The 27,992-nt window shown below is 32.8% G+C and overlaps 1 protein-coding gene across 1 annotated transcript; it reads right to left on the minus strand.

Moving 5' to 3' along the window:
- Window positions 1–1,491: 1,491 nt before the first annotated feature.
- Window positions 1,492–27,974, minus strand: LOC132551433 (uncharacterized). Its single transcript, XM_060215571.1, has 18 exons — window positions 27,846–27,974; window positions 25,772–25,857; window positions 20,899–21,013; window positions 20,252–20,326; window positions 19,794–19,882; window positions 19,291–19,364; window positions 17,366–17,442; window positions 14,711–14,794; window positions 14,301–14,371; window positions 11,470–11,547; window positions 7,576–7,636; window positions 6,982–7,057; window positions 6,131–6,312; window positions 5,345–5,593; window positions 4,981–5,074; window positions 4,534–4,685; window positions 3,163–3,300; window positions 1,492–1,674 (listed from the first exon to the last, which is right to left on the minus strand). Exons 1-18 carry the CDS (start codon window positions 27,972–27,974, stop codon window positions 1,492–1,494), a joined length of 2,013 nt encoding a protein of 670 aa, XP_060071554.1.
- Between the last annotated feature and the right edge of the window lie 18 nt (window positions 27,975–27,992).

Below are 27,992 nucleotides of genomic sequence, written 5' to 3' on the forward strand. Positions count from 1 at the left end.
CAAAAAAACAAGTGCTGGTTCTATACTCTTCAAAGGGTTAGTGCTTTAAATTTGGCACCATTTTATAAAAACTAAATGATACTCATGAAAACCTTACAAGAACATTGTACCTGTCAACGATTAAAGATCGATGATGATTAAAGATAATTTATAGGTTCCACTTGGCTAGTGTCAATGAAGGGAAAAATTTATGGTGTTATGCACTATAGGACCACAAAATGGTCCAGATAAGTGGTCTCTAGCATCTCTTTCGTGTTGAGCGTGAAGAAGGGCAAGGACAGGCAATGAATGTGGTATGTCATGGTCGGACATCAGATTCCGCAGCAATCTCACATGGGTTGAAGATCAAATTTGACGCAAACATGCAGTATTAAAGATGAGAATATGATTTTTAAAAACAAATGATTATCACAAGCTTGAAGCAGCTTTCGAAAACATCAGGTTTGACTGAACATAATTATGATATATATTTACACTGTTTACACTGAAACTTTGGTTGACTTGCTGTCACTCTAACGTGATACACGCGTTATCCGAAAGATCTACATGATTTAGTTATGGCATGGCGTAACTTTAGAGTATTAATTGATAATAGACGTCATGATGTTAAGACAAAAAATTATTTTCAGATTCATTTCGAATACATTACATAAAATAGGGAGAAATGCCCGTATTTTCTTTGAACAATACTCCTTAATTGACGTTCAAGATCATATACCAAAACACGTACCATTAATATATTAGCCAATAACTATTTTAATATTCAATCATGTTGATAAACATAATGTCAATGAATACATTGTAAGGCATGTCGTTATAAACGTCTATTGGGATCGTCATCTCCAGTATAAAATGCAAGGCAGTATCATTATGGTTAGAGTATTCATTTCTCATTCTTACAATGCATATAGAGTCAAGCGTTGTGCATTGCCATTGACGTTATAAATTCCAAAGGCTGTCATAAGGATTTATTCATCTTGATCCTCCGTGACTACTCTGGTTACAGACAGCCATCGTACACATATTCCCTTGAATATAAATGCATTTGTTTCTGCCTATATCTTTTCTCCATCATGGCGCGACTTCAGTTCTCGATATGTCCCTCCATTACTTTAGATCGTCTATAAAGAATAATTTGAATACCTATTATTGCCTGTCACTTCGATGTACGTGTGTATATCAATGCGTGGAACAATGCACCGAGGCACCTTCGAAATAACGAGTGTAATGTATTGCTGCCTCGTTGACCTTGATCGAGTTGACCTCGTTTCCATGAATGTCACGTGAATAAATCAATATAATTCAGTTGCAGACCAGTGCCCAACAGGCCATTTCTCAAGTTTGATTACCTCAATATCGCTGTTAAATTACTTTGTCTGTATCACGTTTGATTGCGGTGCTCTCCTGTAACACTGCTGGCAGTGTGGAGATGAATCATACTTGTCGCTTTCTATTGTTGATGAAAATTTCTGCTACCGGCAAATGACTTAATCATACTGGGCCTGTCCGGAAGCAATATTGACCGGTATACTGTGGTAAATATTGCCGTCGTTTTTCTTTCCTCCTCTGTTTGTCATTCACGACGCTAAGATACATTTTCTTTCTGTCTGCCTCCCAGTTAACGTAGTTTTGTAGAGATTTTTGCAAGGCCTCGTCAGATGGAAACCGGCTCTCCTGTAAATACCAATATGTTACCGATCATGTGATGGCATAAATCTCGTACAATATAGACAGTGTTGTTAGATTATTTCTGATAACAGATTTTCTGGCTTGCCCAGAGTTTATTCAATATGTTTATGTCACAACGAATCTTGGTTGAAATAGTCTACGACAGATTCTTAACCAGCTTAGAAATAATATTTTGTCTCGTCTCATGAAATAACATATTTTACACATGTTGTTATTATTACGACAGTTCGTGTACGTAAATACACAAGGGACTTAAGGGAAGGGTAAATCATAAAAAAATGCATTTATTTACCGTCATACCTAAATTTGTGATCAAAAGATTAGGGGTAGAGAACGATGTCAGAAATATACCACAACAATGATATGAAAAATAAACAAAGAATAAAACAAACTTTTCCTTTACGTCCTGTATAACTTTCCTTCTCATAATCTGTTTCGCCATTTGTTTGTAAGTTTTTTAAATTATGTAATTCATTCTTTTTTCCACAATTCCGTTCTCTATATTAATTACTGATGTGACACTTTCCACACGATGCTATTGTCTTCTGATTTTAAACTGGAAACGGCTCATTGAATCTAGTCATGACAGCTCTCATAGTGCGAATATTTAAAAAGTCATTCAAAATTCTGATAATCGTGTAAAAAGTGTAAAAAGAGAAAAAGAGACAAGGAAACGGCCATCATTTTGTGAAAATCGATTTTCTTTCAGCAGAAAACTCATTTCCTTTTCCCTCAAAGCAACTCTAAATTTTAATCAGAGAATTGACTTCTAATATAAAAAAAACAATTACGAAACATGATCGCAAAACGCTCTAAATATTCCTTTATGTCAGTCATTTCGAAGGAGTTGGTAAAGAGGTAGGCTGTTTTTGAGCCATGTCGTAGAATTGCCTGGTTGTGGTTTTTCCACGAGATATGGAACATATTTACAGCTATAGACAGGGTTGGTAATGAAACATTCTTTATATCTAACACTGTACAAAAATGTACACATACAAAAATGTACACATACCAAAATGTTTGAGGATTTAAATAAGTCACGATTATAACATTTATTTATTTAATAAACATATACCTGCGGTAAAGATGGAATTACTGTTGAAATTATTTGCAGATATTTGTTTCCGGAAAATGAATTCTCATTAGGAAATTTTAACACTTTAATACAGACCTGAGAAGATTAACAAAGAATTAAATACATTGATTTAAAAGATTAACGGAAAGTATTTTAAGGGAAATAATACAAACCCTCTATAGGGCTTCAATCGCGAAATTCAATCAACTGACTTTAATATGTTATTCTGTTTAGCAGCAATATATCAAGAAACTATTAAGAAAGGTACCACTGAAGACATCCAAATTTTCCGAAATTATTTTCAAGGGGAAATCAGTGTCCTTATTAAAATGAAACCTTTTAAGCACAAATTCCTATAGATAGAAATTATCCATGAAATCGATTCAGATTTAACTTACACATTCCTCGAGATTTCTTTTGACAGCTTCGGAGGATTTCTCCTTAAAAAATTTCTTTGAGATCATAATGCATTCAGCACCGTTACTAACCACACTGAAGGACGGCTGAGTCTCCGTTCCTATTACACTATGAACACCCTGTTAACAAAAAGTTGTTACATGGCTTCACAATATGTGTTGTATAATTACTCACATGTAATTTGAATGGATATCATGATTTAGTGGTCGAAATCGTTTCACGAATCCTTGATGTAATTTTAATTTTATAAAAAAAAAAAAAAAAAAGAAAAAAGACGTTTGTTTTTTACGGATGTTGCACATGAAGTGCGTTATAATTGAAGTTATGTCCGCATATTTTTGAATAAAGTAATATGACATACATATAAAACATAAGCCATGCTGTATGTCTATATTACATTTCATTCATACAACCGTAAAAGCATGATACATATTTCCGTACCAATATTTATATAATCTAATTTACTTTTGTTGTTCTGATTTTAAACAAGACTGTTTGCTAGGTAAAATTACCAATAGTAAGCCAAGTAGTTGCAGTAGCGAAAAATACATTACCAATTAAATACCCTTTGGTAAATTTGTTTGTCTGTCAGCAGATTTGACAATTCAAAACAAATACCTTTTGATAGAACATTTATATAAAAAAAATCAGTGCTAATCCGTTGTTTAATTGGGGTCAAAGATTATTTTTTTTGTATTCGTTGACAATTTAGAAGAGGTCACGTGTAAGTCAATATACGGAAGTCTTTGTTAAAGTGGTGACGCGTTGCACTGACTCTGTACTGATATGGATCATCAGAATAGCATTGCAATCCTAGTACATCATTATCACAGAACAGAGGATTCCAGTGATAGAAAATAGGTAAAGAAAGAAACATACGGTTTAAAGTATGTAGAAAACTCCTTAAAGGTTTAGTATATCCTTTCATAAATAGTTACAGTAACATTATATCGTTTTTCATCATTCAACGGTCAATATTCTGGTTTAATCAGAGCAAAACGAAATGTAATATCACACACGCAGACACTGTTAAGAAAATGAATGTGTCAATTAAATTTTCACACCGAGACAACCTACATAGCTTATTATAATATGCCACATTTAATTATTCGCTTATCACAAATAAACATTTTTTTTAAATCATTTTCCATTTTGTTTCAAAATATCTCTTTCCTTATTGAAACTTTTCAAATATTAAAAAAATATATTCTTAATTAGAAATAATTCCTGAAATAATTTTTAATTGGTTAGCTTTATTTTCATTTCAGTTAAAGTATCTGAATGTCTCGTTATTGTAATAAGGGACATAACTCTTACATCAATATCATGGATGAAGTCCTGGAATTACTTACGAAATATTGGCCCCTCTCCAGGACTTTGACTAGGATAAACATTGGATGTAGATCAGCCTCAGTGAGTTTATAATCAGTTGGTGGCTTGTTGTCGAACTCCTCTGCGATTGTCTTCCTGCCCTCTTCTTGTGTTGCTTTTTTTATCCATAATTCTGAGAAAAAATAATAGTTTGCCATATTTTGTTTCACAATTACGGAAATATTCATTAATAGTAACGTGTGCGACTATAGCGCGTGCAACATAGGTTTCAGATCATATAATAATGACGAAGTAATTATTTTAGAAACCCAGTCATGTTGAAATATCCATTTCTACTTTATGACGCAAAGATATTTGATTTTAATCGGCACTTATTACAAATACATGAAAAAATAAATACAAATGGATTTCCAAAGAACTAATTTAAGATATATCTGTATTTACAGATTAAATGTATGTATAATTACCTTGCTCTCTTTTCTGAATTTCTTCTTTAATATTCTGTTCTTGTTCCTTTTTGCTAATTTTTCTACTAGGCTTACCAGATGATAGATATGCCCCCTGTTGTACAAATTAAAGACGAAAATAGTTTGATTAATTTTTGTTTTCAATGAAAGAAAGATCGTGTTACCTAAATGTATTGTACGGGCAAATTTCAGCGCCATTATGCTACTCAACTTTCGTTGCAAAATACGAACCACGTGTTATCTCATTAACCATGAAACGTTAAATTCGGATTGTAAATGCCTTTCTTTACAATAACAGACCGAAACATCGGTAAAATTTAATTAATATTGATACATTATTTTACCCATGTTTACACGATTGTACCTTCGAGGTTTTGCGTATATTTGGTAGACGGACTCTTTGACTACTCATTTCAGATTCCTCTTCATCTTTTTCATGGTTTTCTTTTGGTGGTCCATCTTCATTTGGTAATGGAGGTAATTTGAAATCTTCTTCGTCGTCACTCAAACGCTTGCTGGCATTGATTCTAGCCTTGTGCTTGTTAATGATTGTGTCGTAGTTCAGAACGCCCAATCTCTCATTGGGGTTGTTTAAACCTGGTAAACTCTGCTCCTAAATTTAAAGAATCTTCAATAAATGCTTTATATCAATTTCGAATAGGTAGATAATTGGATAAATGGCAAAATCATTGAACCTGTTACAACATTGCACGATCGTAAGAGGCGACTTAATTTTGGATCCAATCTTTTCTTTCTAATCACCGTTCCCCCCAATGTATCCCTTGGCACTGTTCCACTTTCAAAGTAGAGCGTTTGTTCCTGTAAAGAAGGCTTCAGAAGATTCTATAATCTGACCCATTTATACTCCTTTTTGCGCCATAAAATATGTCGTAAGCAGTTTAATGCCATGCTTTTGTGTAGATAACCTATGGAATTGAAACGTTTCATTTGCAACAGTTCTGATTCGGTCTCATATCAAACACATACAGCATTCATTCCGACAGATTAGATCAATCAATCCTAATCCAAGACAATAATATTCTGCGATAAGAAATTCAATAGAACTTACTGAGGTAAGAGTGCATGTTTAAAATAGTAAAATCAAATGACCAAAACAAAAGACATGTAAAGGGCTGGAAATAAAACGTACCAGTCGCCTTTCCATTTCGTATTGGGATTTATACGCTCCCGGTTCTGACTCCCAACCCTTCCAGGTCTCCGAGGGCTCAGATCCCCTTGAAGATAGCGTGAGACTCCGTTGCCTTTTTTGGTAAGATCGTCGTTGCCATGTGCCGTATGGTTTGCGCTTTTTATCTTTTTTCCTTTTATAATCTGAATAAAAATTAAGTAAAAGAAAAATTATTGTAACAACAACTAAATAATACCATACCTACATGCTTATTTCAATCTTCATTCAAAACAAAGTCTTAATCTAAAACGAAATCTTATTTACAACAAATTCTTAACGGTCAAAGACAAAGTAATCAGGGCAAAATATAAACAAGAACAAATTGCACTGATGCCCTTAAAAGTTGAAGATAGGCAGGACCACATATCAAAGACAATCATGGTCCGGATATCTAAACGTTGTTCTAAAGACATATAAGTGAAAAGCACCTTTCAATACAAATTTAGAGCTAGATAAAGTAACGCCGAACACTGAAGTAAACGTATTCATACAGCTGTCTCGATCTTTTAGAACTCCTCAGTGATGTCAAGGGTCTAAATTTTGAAGCCTAGGAAGTGACTGAGGAAAATCCAAAGTGATTGAAAGAAAAATCTAAATCTAGACCGGAAGGTTTACTTGCCCCATATTACAATAAATCATTTTACAACAACGTCAAGTATATCTGTATATGATTGTTCCATTACCACCAGTTGCTGTAGAGTAATTCCTACTAAAGTCATATTAAATTTCCCATCTGGTCACAAAATACAAAATAAAGGCCATGAATTTGATCTTGTCCAAAATGGTTATGAATAATAGATACTTCTGCTTACTTGGATCAGATACCATGATTTCATCTTCTGTTTGTGGCAGCACTTCTTTCAGTTTCTTTAATACTGATAAGCTTCCCTGTAGAAAAAATAATTGATATGTATTATGTGTATTGACGATCAAAACGATCTTTGCAGGAAACAACAAGAAAATACCAACATGTCAACTTAATCATAATCTAAATTCAATAAAATTCAATAAAACTAAGGCAAAGTATGAACAAAAGAAGAATATTATGGAGACTCCTGAAAAAGTACAAGAAGAATAAGACCGGGTGTTCCGGGAGAGTAAACGTCTTATGCTTCTTCGACGACACCCGCCATATAAATTTTGGTAAACATGAAATAATATTATGATTATATATTTGAATATAAAATTATACATTGTTACATGTTTGTAACGTATTTAATACATAATTGCATTAGAAATGACTGATTAAAAGCCTGGATCGTTTTAGTTGATTCAAATAGAATTGAAACCTTGTTACTAATAGGCACTCTGAAATTTGATTTCAAAAGAAGCCGAGGAAAACTGACACATATTAACACCAGTCTGTTATGACTTGGATTAACTTTTGTATCAATGATTATACTTACCGATTTTACAATGTATATCCACTCTGAGTGGTTACTGTCACGGACAAGCACTTGACCACGGCTGAAATATGAAAATAGCTATGAACTTAATTTATGATCGACTAACCACTAGTCCAGACCAGACAATTATGCTGGTTAAAACAATGGAATAGGCTTCTCACATATAGTGTATCAATACAAATGAATATTCATAATTAGACACCAATACATAACTAAATGTTACTTCATCCTACACAGAAATCAAAAGAGGTACAATCTCCATTTCAACATTTTATTCCTTTGACCTGTACTACTGAAGCGTATAAATGGACGAGACCTTGAGGGTAGACAGTCAAGGGGGTCTACTCTCAGAGCACGGCACACCGAGGTCTATCAAATAAGTGAAAGCAATCTGGGCATTCTTATCCCTTCACCAGTACACGTAAAATCCAAGACATATCTGTTTTTTTTTTTTTTTTTTTATTTTGAGCACTAAATGTATTAAGACACTAAAATACAACGTGTGAAATATCAACAAATTTCATTGCTGGCATACATCTATAAACTCTCAGGACATTGATAATATAGGAAAGAAAAACGATTAGTACATTATGACATGTCCTAACTTGAAAGATAGATTCAGTAATTTTAAGAATGAAATGTGTTTGCACCTTTTATTTGGTGATGAATTAAATTTGTCATCACGTAAAGTCATAAATCAAGAAGATATAAACCAGGAAATTACCATTAAATTGGAAAATTTTATACGGCCCATTCATTGTGTTAAATCTTTTAATACGAGGAGGTAAGTTAACAGCGAATAGTGAAAACTCTTCTGGATAAAACGTTTCAATGGAATGCCATTTATGTTGGCCGAGAAGGCAATGTTTATTGCTGACAACTTATCTTGATCGTAATATCCTGAGGAATGTCTGAAAATGTCATGAACTCCAGATAACTTACTTAGAAGATGCAAAAATGGGGGTAGAATGCAATAGTTTGATTTGAAATAAAACCTGTACCGATCTGTTTGTGATGTATTCTTGAGTTCCAAGAAACGACTTAATTTGCAATAGTTGGTCTTGATTTAATAAATTCGATACAATTTAGATTGTAAATTTCACGGAGCAGCTGGGAGTACTACATGAACAAATAATGAATGAATCATATGAAACTTCTGCTATTGTAAATATTCAGTTCGATCTCCCCTGAACTTTTTACTCATAACCACTGTATGTTTCTTAACACTATAAATGCCTATTAATAAAATCACATAAAAAGAACACCCATGATAGTGTTATTCTCTTCATTGTACGGTATTTCTCAGTAAAGATGACACGTGATCTTTTTAATCAACATTCCGGTGGTATTAATGTAACTATCTGTTATGACATTGAACAGTGTAACAGTGTCTACGACACGACCTATACATGCACAGTGTGATATATATTTTACGATTTATTAACGATATTACAGGAAATTGGACAGGCACGAAAGATCTTTGAAATGCAAATGCGCTTTATATAAAAGGTGTTTAGTTAACGAGATACGCAATAGAATTAAAATCTGGCTGTTTATGATGGTTTCGTATCCACGCACCCTACGTACAAACCCGGAACGTCGATATAGAGAGTGCGAGACAATTCTGATATAAGAAACAGCATGATGCCGATCCTAGTAAGATGGTTCAAAAGACACAGAAGTGAATAGCACCTTTAATTACAACACCAGAGTTAGAAAGAGTGGAGTCAAACAATGAATACATTAATTAAACTGCATCATAGTGCAGTCTCGTCCTTTTAGGTCTAGTGAGTGATGCTAAGGGCTTAAATGTTGAAGCCTAACACGCAATGGAGGAAAATACAAAGTGATCAAAAGAAAAGTCAAAATCGAAGTAGAGCGGTGCACTAGCCCCATAATTCAATAAATTTCGTATTTTTTTTAAATATATAATAATAATATAAGAACAACGTATGAGACTTCACACTGTATAGATAATTAACATACAATGTAGCACAGAATTTCTGAACACAATATTATACATTTGTATACAGTATATATACTTTGGTATTACATTGTGACGATGTAACATTACCAAGTAATATAAACACATTCAAGCTTCCTCCCCTTTAAGATCTGATCTACTATTAGTTGGTATTTCTGGGTAATATAAATAACAAGTTTACAGAGCAGTTAAATTCTACAAAGAATATTATTCGATATATAGAAATTAAAGTAACCGTGCATCCTATGTCCGAGTCTCATAAATTGTAAACCAATTCTGGAAAATATCGTTTTTGAAGAGGAAGCCTTATCGGCTAGTTTTGTTCTAATCGATTAACAAAATACCGTTTCTTATACAATTAGCTTTACATTATTGATTATACATAGAAAGAAAAACAGAAAGTTCGTACACACATTACATTCACTTGTTAAAACGACATGAAAGAAAACGTTCATTTACCATTTGTGTGAGATATACACTGAAAATCGTTTTTCATGCCTTGGCTATGTTCCAAACTCAAAATTTATTGGAAAAATGAAATGTGTCAGTATTCAAGTATATCGTTAAGCTTTTAAATGTAACATCCGTACACTATAGTTAAATACGTTGTGTACTTAAGGATTAGTAAAAGGGTATACTGTCTATGTGATTCCGCAATTGTTTATCTTTCAGAGGACATATAGAAAATCGTTATGCCATAGTCATATGTATTCAACGAAAACTTTCTGGTCAACAAACATACAAACATGAAAGTATCGACTCATTGAAGTTAATGTCGATAGTGTTATACGTGTTAAACAATATAGGGCGTTTCTAGGGGCGTATAGAGGTAACAAGGAGCATCAATTACAATTAATTTCTGATAAAGAATATGCTCTCGTGTTTGCGGGGATATGAATTTCGATTCCGCCCATCCTTAGAGATTTTTCGGCGTACAACTAAAAAAGCGTTCTACAGATCTGTGCAAGACTTTGATCACGTATCGGGCTATTGTCCTATTAGAATATTTTGCTGCTGGAGGAATTTCATTTTTGATATTATATCTGTTACCATGGCATCATTTCAAACAAAATAACAAGAACAAAATACAGGTGGAGACTTATCAGTAATCTGGTTATCAGATACATAGGTAATAAGTTTCATATTACGACTGAATTTAAGGATAAATATGTATATACTTATGTACCTTGTTTTCATTTGAGCATGTGACATTACATACTTGAACTTACAAAGATTTACACGGAGGGTGTCGTCGATGAAGCAGGAGACGCTTACTCTGCCGGAATACCTGGTTTTATTTATCTTTGTACTTTTTCAGGAGTCTCCCTGTAAATCTTTCTTTTGTTCATAGTTTACCCTAGTGGCATTGAATTTGAGTTTGAATTATGATTATGGTGACATATTGGTATTTTCTTGTTGTTTTGTGTTGATTGTCATGATTTCCGTTATGCAGTTTGTAAAATGAACTACCTATATTACACGTATTTTAGCCTGTACGTTTTTCAGTTGATTTTGATCTTAATATCTTAATAATATTAATAACATAATAATTCATTTAGGCGTAAGTCCAAAGAAAATCTAAATATGCAAAAATAGTGTATGTGTTAAGCTTTACAAAACGCAATGAAGTTAGGATTTATCACTAAAATGTATCTTGGAGAATAGAAAACCCGTGTCTAGAGAGATAACGGGAGACTGTTAGAGATATAGATGAAAGATGAAATTTAAGCAGTTACATAAATCATTAAGTCGAATTAAGCTGTATAACTTTTTAATATGTAAAATAAATCAGGATAGAATCTTTATCGTAGGTCCAAATTTATATATTCATAGTCATATTTAAAATTTCGTTCAATTGCTCAATAATTTTCATGCAAGAGTTTTTATCTAATTTTAATTCACATACTTACTTGAAATAATGGAACATGCATGCATTTGGATTTTGTGCAAGTAGATGGACAGGCCAGTTCTTCAGAAACCGTATATTCCTGGAATTAATAAAAGTTAATGCATCTTCAAGTTTTGATCCTGACATTTCCAACACACCAATTAAAATAATAGATTTTCAGCAGAGTTTACAAATAGCAATATGAAACAGACGTCAATTCCGCAGATTCGGGCACATGGTGCGTCACTCCTTCCGAACTCAGTATTTGTCTACTCAACATTTACGCCTGACTAATAAATTCCTGTAGACATTAGAAACGGTCCTCTGACATTCCAACGACCGCTATCAGTAGGCAAACCCTTACGGTCTGTCGATCAAACTGTGTTACAACGTTGACAAGTCTTTTGTCTCTAATGTTTCATTTTCATGATAAAATATATGAAATTGATAAGTTCGTGTATAGTTTCTAATCGATCTAGGTAACAAAGGCGGCTATACTCGCCGGGATATCGTTCTCATGGACTAACGCGCGGGAACAAGTCCAAGAGCAACAAAAAAAGTCCTGAATTAGTCGATGAAGGTTAATGATGACGTTATATGTATTATATGAGGTTGTTGGGTATCCCCGTACACACTAAAACTTAAGAGTCGATACATTGATCAGGCATTAGGAAAAGGGGCGTATTGATTTCAACGTCACCAAGCCTTGGGCAGTCCTTTAGGGTAATGACAGGAGTTTCAATACTTAAGTCAGTTTTCTCCTGCTGTTTAAATTTTCTATTTCATTTCCGTATCTGTAACGTTTACATATGATTCCAACAGTCGACATTCCTTTAAATGTTAAACTGTAATCAAACATAAGGCGCATGTAGCGTTAAACTGCATAGATAAAGAGTTTAAACGTAGCCCCCCGTGATCCCTTCGATACTACCTGGTGAGTACCGAGGACCATGTCAATGTTACCTGTGTTGGTGTATTGAAAGATTGATTATATTCTAGCACTTGGTCTGAATGTAATCTACACTAAGTTACATTGTAATAAAATGGGAGTTCATCTAATAGTTTACTAGAATAAAACGGTATGAGGAATCCGGTTATGTGATGAAGACCACTTCTTGGCTTTCATCTTTTATCAACAATCATTATGATCAGAAATGTGTCTCAGTACAATAACATATTGTTGTCGTGAATAAGTGTATCTCATTGTTCAGTTACTGTAACGTCTATATAGTAACAGAGGGCTCTAATGAAAACTAATACAGAACGGGGCGTACTATTTGTATAAATCCAATGTTACTGATCGTTGTAGAGTAAACTCAATAAGCGTGATTTACAAATGCAGTATACAATATCTATTCATTCATATGAAACAACATCAAAAGGAGATTAATTAGAAAATTTTCTGACAGGTTTTATGGTATTCACAAATGTTGATGGTAAATGATTTTTTATCCAGACATAGTCATAAAACATCTAAATACAATACTACATATCATTTTCCTCTGCCATAGATTATCTGATTGGAAATATTGAAACATTTCTTCACTACCGAGTAAGTCAGAGATTTGAAATATGATTATTATGAATGGTCTCTTTGAAAATAATCTTACTCAACAAAATCCTTTTCATATTATGAACAGCGTGATCTTTATATATAACACCATGTTTTAGACACGCCGATATTTCATTGATTGCGTGCCAGTCTGGCGACACTACGTTCAGAGTCAATTTACCATGCTAATGTATACACCAACCTGTACTTAAAACACAATGAACTATCGCACAGAAAACATCCTTCAGATTTTAATTAGATGCTAGCTGAATGAAGTACACAAGTACATGGACTTTATATAAGTTTTAAGAGATATTTGTCAATAAAGGCGTTCGATAGAAATCAGCTTATTTATGTTTGTCTTTTTTTATAATTCATAATTACATAATATGTAATACTACATTGATAACATGAAAATAACATTTCACCGTCATTTTGTTGCTGTACATATTATAACAACTTTACCGATACAAACAGCAAAAACTTGCAAACCGGCCAAAAATCTCATATATAGGCCTTATTAACGGTGTAAATTACCAATATGTTTGTAATAAGTATTAGGAGTGTTGACATTTTCTCATTCCTTTGATTGTACTTTTCATATACATGAAGTTTCTATCGATGTTTTGATGTTGTGTGTACCTGCGTAAGTCAGTCTTTGTGTAGTTTTATAAATGCATGATACTGAATGAGTGTTGATAAAGCCTTTGACCTATGTCAATAACAGCATGCTCACACCTGTGAGCTCGTTTTATAGATTTATTTCAGAATAAACATATGACATTGCATGATAAAATATATTGCATTTGAACTTTGTTTCATTAGAAGCTGTCATTTGTATCATAGATTTTCTTCTTGTATTCTAGCTTCTTTAGGGATTAACCAGAACCTCAATCGAGCCATATTATATAAGAATAAATTGCCAAGCTGAAACGGTTGATTTTTTTATTAGAATGAAATGCTTCTTTGCATGAAAGATCGCAGGTGTTCGCAACAACTGGGTTTTTATCTTTTTTGACTTTCTCTCCTCTTCTTCACAGGTCTGACATGATTCAGAAATAAGTACAAAGAAAGTATCCATCTATCTAAGTACACAACATAAAACCCATTCGTTGAATCAAACACGTTTACGCAGACCAATTGATATATTCAACCGCATTTGCATTAGAACATACTGTAAATCTGTATTTTCGCGTGTTTTAAATTTCACGGATTTTCAAAGACAACAAACGAGTGCTATCATTTTATCAGTATACATGTACAGACGGATTATGAAGATTCCACTGATTCTGAATACTTACTGGATGAAAGTGTTGTGATCGGGGTCGGTTACCGTCTTTTTACCACCCGCCATAAATATATCTTCGAAATCCTGTAATTTACGAGCATTCATTATAAAGAGATATTTTACAAAGATATGGATGAATATGGTAATATAGATGTTGATCTATATAAATCTGAGCCATATTAAGGTAGTGAGATGAAACAAACAAAATATGAATTCATCATCATTTATATATCTCCATACATAGTATACATCGTTCTTCCATCCATCCACCCACCCGTCCATTCATCCATCCATCCATTCATACATCTATCTTTGCTTCATTAAACCTTTCCGTCAGTCGCGGTTATCAAAACATCGATATCAATTAAAGAGGTTTATTAATATAACAACTCATAATACTGTACTTATCAATATTATACTTACTTCACCAGATATACAAAGCAGCTCTGTAGCAGTCTGTGTACTAACTGTGGCTTGCCTCCTGCTCTGGGAGATCACAGCTAGTTCCTATATATACAACCGGGGAAAAGTCACCGAATTGAATTACAACAATTTAATGTGATTAAACTCACACAGAACATGTACATACACATCAAGTCCATAACTTGATCTTTTAAATCTTTTAACACATCTAATCGACTTTAAAATCCGTTTAATGATTGAGTACATTAAAACTAAATTAATTTAAGTCGATATCCTCACGTATTCAGTTTCATGTTTACACAAGCGATACTTGGCAGATTTTCCCCAGGGTAGATTACTGTACCCTATAAAAACCAGGTATCTTTCTTTAATTTATTTATTGGATGTCAACTGTCAACATACACTCGCGATATATTTAAAATACGGTTAATATCAGGCTATCAACAAAAAATGCACTTACACGTTTCAATCATTTAACAGGTTGTGTTTTACAAAATGATTAACTCCTTGTAGAAGGTCAAAGCAGCGGTAGTTTTTCATAATTGGTTTCTTGGTGAAATGATATATGGTAAAACACCTACCTACCTTCATATTTCACCTTTTACCAATATATTTCAAATCCACTTTCTTTTACCAGCGGCATTTATATTGCTATTTTTTGCTTCAATTTAACGGATACACGTTTTAGGAATTCAATGGTAGTATTGAGAATATGCTATACGTAATTTGTATATCACGATTTCTGAGAAATTAGAATGATGGTATAAAAGCAAAGGCCAACACAATGTGTTTATCAAATTAACTCTTATTTATTCACCGTGATATTAATTTATCTATTATGTATGTGATCCCGTGACGAATATTATAACATTATAAAAAAAAAAGTCCTTTTCTTGCAGAATATTGACCTAGAATTGTGTTTCTTGTATTAGGTCTAATTGTCTGTTTAATGGCAAGGGTAAGTTACATGATATCCCACCCAGTCACAGTATCCGCCAAAACTATATAGCATGCAGAGTGTTTAAAGTACTAGTTTTATAGACTTCTGTTTCTGTTTGTCTTAGACAACAGACCAGGCACATAACCTTCCTAGTTCCAGTGACGTTCTGAAATATGGCCAAAAGCAAAACAAGGTCCTATCAGGTAAGTACTGTAATTGATAAAAAGATGGATAAAGATGTATACTTTAAATGGCATTATAGTAACAAATGGATTTCGATGATAGAGTACAAATATTAAATCCGGATTAAGAAATGTTTCCACTTTAGTCGCCTCCTAGCTAATGTACCTTTTAGAAACATGTGTACGATTCTATTATTCTTGGATCCTTAGCATTACCGAAAATTCCTTAAAAAATTGAACTGTTTTATATTGCTTTTCATTCATATTTAGACAAAAGAAATGTCCATGAATTCATAAATTTGTTATTCACATGACCCCCTTTTCTGAAGTCACGAATTGCGTTGGTTATATATGTGTGGACAAAATGAGCTAATGACATGCAGAGTAAGATATCAAATATGTCTTAGTAGACCGATATTTCATAAAGACAGAATAGACTGTACACGCAATGAAATGACGCAAGTCAGTAAGTTTCGTACATCGAATCAAAGTGTAGAATGATGAAAGAGTATCATAAGCATGAGGTCATGGTTCATTGGGCGTTTAAAAAAATGCATTTGCATAATCGATAGAAATCATGAATGTGACGTGTCAATATTGTTCTTATCGGAAGACATTTAAAGTTAATTCCCACCTTAGTTATTCAAAATATTAAATCAAATGTGATCGGAATGCTTGCAGTTCATGATTTAAGAGGGAGTGGTTACATTTATTACATTACAGAATTTGTTTAGCCTGTTATCGAAGTGCACATTACAGTTTATTACTTCCCATCGATGTGTTATATCAAATATAACATTTTTGCCATAGAATTCTAAATGGCCTTCTGGGAAAAAATCAATCTGATACTTTTGCTATCTGAAATGGTAATCCTGAACATCAAAGAGTCCATTACAACGTACTTATCAATACGTTTTATTTTAAAATTTACAATTCAAATATAGCAGTTTACCATCATAAGGGTTATTTGGGGAAAATCAATAAAAATGTATCATGAAACATACGTTGGCTAAAATGCTATACTATTTTCTAATCATGGTGTAGTTTTGTATGTGCTCGTCCAGGTTACAATAATTGTATCCATGTATGAACTTCGGTCTTAAGTAGATCACAGTAACCTAGTAAAAGTGCAAGGCACATGCATGTAGATAATGACCATATTAAGTACTATTTATTTTTCAGTTAGACATCGTCCAAAAGTACTTTCCTAATGTAATAAAACATTTTCATTTATTTGGAGAGCAGGGAACAGTGACCTATATTTTCAGTACAATGCACATCGTTTATAAAGGAAAGACCTGGAAATCAATGCACGTGAATTTTCCACTAATTAGACATTTGCGGTGAATGTCTCAGTGGTTTAATTGTAGTTCCCTGCACACAGAGTGTTGGTGATACAATTCTGTTTTAGTCTCATCAACACATCTCCAATGACTTCCAAGCTCGAAGCAGTTATTCAATGGAGCTTGTAAAGAATATTACAGAACTGTGAACAGCGAAACAAACAAACTGATAAGTTGTAACGTAACTTACCCCGAAGGACATCCCCCGATGAAGACTGACTAATAGCTTGGTACCGCCATTGTCCTTATCAAACGCCGTAACGATTACTGTAATATATTTTTAAAAAGTATAGTTTTATGTATAATCACAAAGGAGTATGTATGATTTGGGTCAAATACGCCTATTTGTATTGTATACAAGCACGTCATCGTACAGTTGTTTTAGAAATCCCTAATGAAATACAACATAATCATGTTACTTTATAGTCGTATGGGCCTACTAGAATTAGATGAATTATTGTTTAGTATCCATCATATAATGATGAGACATTTTGTAATATAAAAGGAAGAAAATAAGTGCATTGTCAAAATATTGCAAATATTATCAATAATAAAGACCTTGCTCTGTTAATTTAGCAACATCAGCACATTTCAATGATAACTGTGCATGGTTCTACCGTTGAGTTCGAACAATCAACATCCAAATATCCAATATAAAACTACTTCAAACATTCTTATCACCGTTGATTTCACGATTTAACCTATCTCAAAACTTTTACACAAGTGATCTTTGTTTGTGATTGTTATTGATTGTTTATCCAAACATATCTCTTCAAATAAATCCAAATAAACATCATGTCTAGAGTTCAAGTCAAAACGAGTTCGCATGGTATATATAGTCCTTAAACTAATCAGCCTGAACTTTAAAGAGTATTATCATGCAAATAATTATCATTTAAAATTGGTTTTCGCCTTTTATAATATGTTTCATCTTCGTGAATTTATTTTGGTTACCGTCCTTTTCTGGTGTTATCAAGTCATATTTAATTTGTAAAATGGAAAAGTCGTTAGCGTTTAGATACAATCAAAACATTGTTAACCTATCACAGTATATGGTTATATGGGGAGGTCTCTGGTCGTGTTTGCTGGTTGATTGTACATCTGTTTTCCACCTTAAATCTTCATTATTGTGTTCATGATTTAATTAAAACGAAGCTTCATTAAAATCAGTATTGAGTTACCGATTCAAAACATAGAGTGGAAGCGTAATATACGTCTTTTAAGATTGGTTAGAAATACATCGACAGATTGTCGCTTGGCTTTATGCAAAATACCAGATTAATGATTCTTCAAATAGTCCATGATAATTGCATACTTTCGTTATTTCTATACCGGAATGGTGTTGAATTTAAATGGATGTCAAAGATGAACGAAATATTATCTGCAAAACATGGGTGGGTGGAGTTCAGTTTACCTGCCGGATATGATACATCAACGAAACCTATGAATAAGCGTGTATATGTATTTCTGTTGTTTATACGTAGCTACACTATACTTTCAATCTTATAAACCAATAATATTTTGAAAGAGATTAATATTGAAAATATCGGAATTTTTGTCAATATTCGATTCAAGATTGTAAAAAATCAAATAATTCATGAGAAATTCCACGGTTATGAGATTAAGATGTAATGCACAAAAACCACAGAAGTAATACATTTCAATAAAAAGAATCAAAAACATATTCGCAGTAGAGCCAAATTCTGAATCATACTCTTTAATCCATATAGGATCGTCCCTGACAAAAATACCATCGTAGTACAGATTATAGATTTTAGTCAGTCAATCTTACCGGAGTTGTCTACCTTAATGATATAACAATAAATTCGGGTTGATGGTGGTTGTTCTCAGAACGTCTCTGAAATATTCACTATAAATCGAGGTATTTCTAAATATCTTTCATCGTCTAATTATGTTTCATTTTCTTGTACAATGAACAGTTATTTTATGCTCAAAAGCTCGTCTGTCCTGCTAAGGGAATAAACGGTAAAAAAACTCGAATAGAAATGCTCAGTAGATACTGTATATACAATAATAGATTTACAATCTCATTATTGTTTAGAGGTGAATAATATGAACAGTGCGGTAAATTTCCCTTCACTTTCGCATATTTACCTGTTCCGTTGAGGATGAAGTAGAATGATTGAGGGCGATGTCCCTGTCGAATGATTGCACGACGCGGTTCATACCTGACACAATATAACCCCATTTAAGAATCTTGGATACATAGGATTTACAAAAGTAATGCTGGAGTCAACATTATCTACATTGATTCTTTACAGACATGAATGAAATGTTAGATGTAATGCATGTGTAAAACATGCAAGACGTGTTGCACAAGTACATATAATTTAAAATGTTCTTAAGATGTGAACTTAACAGTTGAGAATCATGATACCATTCAGCTATGACATACAATGTAATTGAAAAACCAAACAAAAAATCAAACAATCTAACAAAATTAAAAGTAGAAAATCCACATTAATTCATAACTGAAAACACTTATAAGGATACAGGGTACATAACTCCTATTCTATTGATTATCGAAATTATTCAGTAAGCGCGACAACTCGAATTACTTTCGGTCTTCAGATTTTGCTGTTTTAAAACATACTTACGATTCGAACCAGCCAACTTTACAGAGTTGTCGCTGCATTTTCTGTGGATATTCTGCAAACGCTTTGATTCCTCTCAATACGATACGAAGCTGTATAGGCAAGATACAAAAAAGTAAGACAGTCAACATATAAACAATATTATAACAACATTATATAATATGTACGATTTCTCCGTACATAAAATATTTAGCCAATTTGCCTGGTATTTCGTTTACTAACAGTTGAAGAGAAATGACAATTAAGTGTTCACATTTATGCTTTCATAATGGTATCTGTCAACCACTAAAAATTTCGCACTTAGGTCAAGAATCACGTTTCTGCTTTTGTTGCCTTTTTTTAGGGGGGGGGGGGGATTTTTTCCGTCGTAACTAAGTGATAGATTGCCCGAAATTTCCTAATGATAGAAGCTTAATATGACTTTTTATCTGAAAGGTAACATAATTTGAGTTGATACTTACATAGTCTATCTCTTGTTTTGTTCTTTTGCGCGGATTGTCATGCAGAATCCTTTTAGCTTCCTGCGGCATTCGGATCTGGTTAAAACGTATACATAACTCTTTATACTAAATATTATATCACAAAGTACACATCGCCAAATACGAATATCTTATCAATATTAGTCTTAATACATTGCAATGACGTCTATATTTGTTTCCACGTCACTTTTCTGTACATTCTTTGCAAATTATATGTTCCATTTACCAGAATAAAATACAGTCTATACTTACAACGGCACATTTTGCTAACGTAATGTGGTTAGTTTTGTGTAAAAATGATCGAGTAAATAAGTACAAAAATAAATACCGGTATACGGTTCTTTCGGAAACATTAAGTAATAAATAAGATCAATGGATTTATATATTGCCTCAAAGTAAACACTTCTCATCATATCTAAATGTATGTCAATTGTAGTACTTGTAATTGTGTTGTTATGATACATATATCTATACATCTTTTTTTTTAAAGAGACATGTCTGAAAATAGCGTTAAAACCGAAAACGAATTATTATCATTATCTACGGTTGATTTTAAAACATGCAAAACATATTGTGTTGGAATGTAACTTTCGCTTTTACCTAAACTACTTTCTGAACACCTCGTATACCTGTTTATTAGCTTTGAACTCGCTAGGATCGAAGAAAAGTCCACCTCTGTCCAGCTGGGCGTAGTCCTGGGATACCTGTATCACGGATAAATACTCTGCCTTCGACGCATTTACACTGCCAAGATAGGAACAACATTACTAAGTAAGTTATCATTTGACCGTTTTTATTAGTTTATGGAATTATTGAACGTTTAACATGAAAAGTCTTACATAACTCCGTGTTGGAGTAGAAAGTAAGTCAGACACAAATGAAAATATAGCAATAAAATTGTGTGTCCATTGTTCTCAAGTTAGATACAGATATAGGGGTATATAATAATGAATATACGTCTAACTCTTGTGCGCTTGCCAATTAATTGTTTTGGGTAGATAAGTGTACTTGCACTGATTAAGTCACTTTTTTGAGCGTACTTATTAATCATAATTTTTCATTGCGGAAGCGACAGATATGGCAGAAAGTGTGTCTTTATATTTAATGCCAGTTCTGAAACAATATTAAACCACCTGCATATGTAATCATTTGCTACTTTGTTAAGGACTTTGCATTACCACAAAAACTTTGATCACGTGAACATAATTTTCAATGATATTTGGAAACCTGGTTAATATCAAATGGAAATTACGTATCGCTATTGAATTTCTACATTTATGTTATTGAATAGCTGGGTAACTAAACTCACATATTTATATCAAAAAGTTCTGAACTCGTCAACTGTTGACCTTTGGTCAATCTTTACCTGATGAAAAATAGACTTAATGTTGTTCACACTATTTAGATTATTGTGTTATACATAGAATTTGAGTGTCATCGGTAACCCTTCTAACACTTAAGTGGAGACCGACCTTCAAAGGCTTGACAATTAGACAGCCTATGTAATTATGTAGAAATCAAACGCGAGATCAACTAGGTAAATGTAGCGGCTCAATGTTCATACGATTACACTTAAAGTTCATACACATCAATATCTTATTTAGTGTCAAGTTCGTGATTTCTCTGACATAGTTTAACTATATTCTAAACACTTCAGTCTTCTTTATTGATTGTCGTTATTGATACAAAGAGTGGAAGTATTAAGTCCGATGACCCCACCGTAGATAGAATGGGATCATTACTTTGTAATATATGTTTTACTCAAAAATAAAATCAATAGGCTATAGAGTTGTATTTGAACAAGAAAATCGAGAATTGGTATACTGCTGTTAGCAGTAACATTGATATCACACACCAAGAGTAATTACGAATACTGAGATGAAAAGAATGTAGAAACGTTGCATGAGTTTTTAAGAGCGACATTAATTATACATATAATACATAATCGGTATGTTTTTAACTTGAACGACGAAGAATTATCGATATCCATCAATTTCTGGACTAATTGACATATACGTAAAGCTGTAAATAGATTGTTGCTCCGTTAACACCAATGTAAAGTGACTTACAGATGTCAGTTGAAAACATGAGGACTTTCCATCTCAAACTTGACAACTAATGTTATATTCTGTTTTCGTTCATAGGTATATATGAAGATTGTAGAAAGTATACCAAATTGAATAAATCTGTAGTTAGATAATTAGAGCCAAAGATGTATACTAGTAGAGATTTAACGTCTAACCACTGTACAATGGTAACAATAAACTCGTTTTTGCTTCCATAAACCTTAAAGTACCTTTCGAACTTTAAAGTCAATTTGTTAATCATATGTTTGTCATGTAAGATTGTCCACAATATTGTACCATTTATCTGTGTGTTCATGCATTCCTAACTTACGTTTCATGTTAAATACTAATCAAAAAAGCTTTCTTAATCATTTGCTTTTATCATTTTATCCTTTTTGTAGTTAACAAATCGTGCAAATCTCCTAAGACACGCCAAGCAATTATTTTTCAAAATTATCTAGCGATATAAGTGCATCTTCGTTTATTACACAATAATTATACCTGCTTATAGTACTGAGAAAAAAATGGAAAACGGAACTTGAGTAAACAGAACTTAAAAGTTGTGTCAACAAATATTGGTTAAACGAAGGTTATATATAGAGCAAAATAAATAATTGGTCATAATACAAACGATTCTACTCAACTATGGAGTGGAGGAATAAAACTCCCATATATACTGTTATGTAATATGTCAAGATATATACACTTATACAGCTAGAATATGTGTACACGTTATAATATTTACTTGAAATTAAACAGAAGATTTCTGTCTCAGCTTTATGTTCATTTTTGAGAGCTGTAATAAGTTATGAAGGTACGCAATTCCATAAAGCTAAACAGAAATGGCGAAAAATAGAAATAGAAAAGACTGAAAACCTTTCTGTCCATCATATAACCAAGAGTTTCGCAATTTCACCTCGAAGAAAGACAAAGAATAATCGACATCGTGACTTAATTTCTTTTAAAATGAAATTGGGCGTCGATTAAAGTCAAAAGCAACTTTTCATTTAGGAAAACGACTATAAACATTTGATATTTAAAGAAACTAAAGTCTAGAACCCACATCATATAATGTCTTTGTAAAGTGTAAGTCATACTGTTTTTATTTGATATCTGAAAGCCTAAATTACATTTAAATGTATGACAGAGGTCATAGCCTACTGATACTTTTAGCGCTCTTATCTAATATGGTTTATCGCTCTAAGGTCACATTCTTCCCGATCACGGAGATATCGCGTTATTTCACCAGCTGATTTAAGGAGATAAAATGAAGAGCTGTTCGAACATTAATCGAAATGTATTTATACAAGGTACTCCATTTTAAATGGATATAACATCCACGTTAGCAAAGTGTATTTAGTCGTAGCCTCTCTTGTACAGAGCGTATGTGGCCAGGGAAACTTATCATAATAGACATAAGCAAACTCACAAATTGATGGTCCTTTATTCATGCTACTCTAACATAATATATTTTCATGGTGCTCAATTTTCGTGGTTATTTTCCGGAAATTTCGTGGACATATGATTTCGTGGACAAAATATATCTCTATGAATATATCAAAACGACAGTTCATGGACATATGAATTCATGGATTTAGAATACCCACGAAATCAACGGGATTAGCGAATATCTGTCAGAATTCACAATATTTCATCTAAATTATTATGTGAGCGTACTACAGATCACAGTATAGTGTGTCTCAAATGGCTTTAAAAAACAATAAGGTCAAAAGAGTAACATGTATGAGCTCTATCCTGACCTTGACCACACGAACATTTATGTCAGTGTCAAGTGCCCCATGTTTAGGTCATAAGTATAAACTAATAAGTCAAGATCACAATACTTTTATCTCATTCCGATCACTATATTACGAGTGTCAGGAATATGAAATAATCGTTAAATGAACTTCAACTTCTACGATAGTGTGATTAAATGTTTCCTTTTTATGTTAATTTTATATTACATCTATTGAACCTGATGAAGATTTGAATTCTTCATACAACACATTAATGAAACAGACCAACTTGAAGGCCATTTTCCCTTCCGGCTAGCTTGGCAGTGTTTGTGTGTTTGAATCACTTTTTTATTTCAAACAAGTTTGCCTAATTGTAAACAAAACGCAACCTATTTCACCAATATTCACCTGCATTGGTAACTACCTTAATAGTTAAATAATCAATGTTATATTCAAATTTAAGATATACATAAGTTTCTATGACGATGTGGGATGTTAAGCTGCTCAACCCAATCTCCTAAATAATTTGTAGAATAAATATGTCACGATTTCACATTTTATCTTAGATCAACGTTTGGGAAATGAATACCTAGGACTATTATTATATATTTCGATACCACCAATTACACATAATTTAGCAATAAATATGAGATATTAGGCTAGATTAAGAGATAGTACCATGCCATTTCCATTGTGCAATATCATAAAAAGGATTACTAATAGCATAAATATGATTACACATTATCGGTAATACTTACATTAGCCTAACGAGATTTTAATTAAAGTGTAGTATGCATACATGGAATCAAGATAAAAATGTCATATTGACTTGATGGCAATTTTGTGTTACTACATGATTCCATTTGCCAAAAACGCAACAGCTAAAGAGTAATTTGTTTCAACACCAGCACCTTGCCAACATGTAAAGTAGATATTTGATAAAATCAATAATAACAGAGAATGCGTACCAATAAACTACATTACCTAAGTACATAGTGTATTTACTTAAATTAAAATTCTTAAATACGCATAGGTTCTTAATTGTTTGCGAAATGGGACAATAAAATCAATTTTAGACATAATGTATATCTTTATATAGCTTAATGTAAACCGCTAAAGTAGATAATTAAGATTAAAACAATATATATATATTCTGGAATTGTAATGAAAGAGAATGTTTCTATCTTCGATCCGAACATCACATCGCACGGACTACGAACACATTTGTTTTTAATGTGATGTATTTGTAGCGTAATGGTGTCATTGTTGTCGAAAACATTTACCTACAAATAGAAACTGGAAAAGTGTTTTTTAAACAAACACTAAAGTATCACCTTTGAAAGATTACCTTTGAAAATAGTTGTTTAAAAAACATGCTTTGAAAATGCCATGGTCGAGAGTTAATGACAGAATAAAAACATATTGAACAAGAATAGCTGAAGCGATGACAAATTAAAGTTAAGTTGGAATACCTTGTTCTCATTTGAGAATTTGACATTACTTCTTTGTATAGATCAATGTCTATATAGCGTGTATTGTCGATGAAGCATAAAACGCTTTATCTTCTGGAACACCTGGCCTTATTCCCCGTGTAAATCTTCTTTTTTTTATATTTTGCCCTAGTTTTATTGAATTTGAGTTTGAATTACGAACTTATGGGAATGGTTGTATTAAATAATCTACTAAAAGACCATACTAACCTTTCGCGACTTTCCTGACAGAGTCTGCAACATATAACAGCTAGGCGGGCTAACCTTCGGAATCTCACCACAGGGCGGACATGTTTCTGTAACAGATAATGATGGCAAGGATAGTACTGATATTGAGCAAGATTACAAATTAATAACATTGTGTGATACAAGTTAAGAATTAGATAGCATGGAAGAGCCATATGATCAATCAATGTATCATATACAGATCTTCGTATTCAAGGAGGTAAAAAATTAATTAAAAAAAACACACAGATCTTCTTGACAAAACAGTATGTTAACACCAGTTAATCGATGCATGTCACGTATTGTTTATATTATTATGATCATCTCAGGATGATAGCTGTTTACTATATGACCTCATATCACGCATTTATCTATATTTTCTTTAGTTTATAAGAAAATTTCTTTTAAATCCCAAACATCTTGGTGACTGCGTTTGCAATGACAGCAACTTAATGGTATTGAGTATGCTTAAGTAAAACAGGGGATTTACTTAAAGACATATCTTCACAATAGTGCCATAATCATCTATATATAACTTAACACTAATCTATTTTCAAAGTTTGATAAAGTGAAGAGTTATATATGTATGAATGATACGTAGAAGAGGCATGCATTTATAAAATATAAGCTGACCGAATCATCCTACACATTACACATATACGTAGTGGGTATATCAATATTATTTTGCAATTTATATTCTAAATTTTAAACAATCAGACAATTAACATGGATTATACTTATCAGCATTTATAGAGCAAACTCGTTGACTCGTCGTTTCGTTAACGAATATCGCTACCATCGGATTGAGTTGTTTAGAACAAACGATTTTGTTGCGATTTGAAATACCTTTTCCCATGGAAGAAATGCGCCCAAAAACAACGCTGTAAGATTGACTTCATACAATCCACTGTCAAACACTTCGTCCATTAGCTTCCGCATGATCCGGCGACAAATAGTTATGTGTTACTGTGTTTAACACTTTAGGATAATCAACATTATATCTTAAATAGAACACCTTCACTCTTGGTCTTATTGTTGCTAAACAAAATCAGGGAAAACATCTGAGAAATACTCATCGCCGAAAATCCAAAACCTGAAGGTTGTTGACACGATTACATTTTACGAAAACAGAGCTGGTTGACGCAGTCTGTTTGCTCAAATAATCATAAAGTCCTTCTTCAGTAGATTCAACTTCCAGTTCACTCTTAACATATACACACCCATTTGGAATCTCTCCTATTTGCTTTTGGTACGTAAACAAAAGTTAAATATCCATGAGGAATATAGCTGGAGCCAATAGCTTGGAAAGAGGGTAGGCATTTAAATATTACTACATGGTCACTTCCAATTACTACGACGGTCAATTACTGAAATACGCCTTCGTTACAGAACAAACAGTACATATATACCTATATAACCAAATATATCCTGATGTTGACATAGCACAGACAAGTACACGTGGATTATAATGAGGAATCTATCAACTCAACTTTCTTTTAATTAGCTCCCAAAGCCAAGCATATGAATCCCTAGTCAGCCCACATCTGATTTCAATATGCAAATATACATGCATTTTGTCGGGAAAATATTAGACAATTTCAAGATCATAATTTGTTTTGGCATTCATTTTCAACAAAGTCTAAACCATATTTCATTTTTATATCTTTGAATCTATTCCAACATTTTATTGAAATCAGAATGTAAACTAACAATTTTTATCAAAAATGAGATTACAGTAGTAATTATAGATTAGAGTTTCAGTGTGTATTCATACAACAGTTCCAATTAACATAGCTTGTTGCTATACAGCGTCGACCGTGCTCACCTAATGACACTACATGCTCTTTAAAACATTTACACCAGTAAGTTCTCTGTATGATCGTTAAATGGAAAATGATATCTTGTAAGAGATATCCGCTTAAGTCAAAAGAATACCTTTGACAAATTTAGTTTAATTAACACCAGTTGGATATGCCAGAGAAAAAATGAATTCAAATGTTTTTGCTTTATGATCAAAAGACCGTAAATTGTAGTATTCATTCAAATTATAAACACTTACCTTTGCATTTTGAATAAATCGCCATGTGCTTCGTAATGCCCTCCATTTGGAAGGTTGAACAGTGTTTAAATACCTTGGTAAACAAAACTCATTTTCTCTGGTATAAAGACGCTTATTTGTTCCGTTCATTTATTTGCCACACACAAA

The sequence above is a fragment of the Ylistrum balloti genome, unplaced genomic scaffold (assembly GCF_031769215.1).
Source record: "Ylistrum balloti isolate Yb309-2 unplaced genomic scaffold, AGI_CSIRO_Ybal_v1 Utg370196, whole genome shotgun sequence".
In the NCBI taxonomy this organism is placed as follows: Eukaryota; Metazoa; Mollusca; class Bivalvia; order Pectinida; family Pectinidae; genus Ylistrum; species Ylistrum balloti.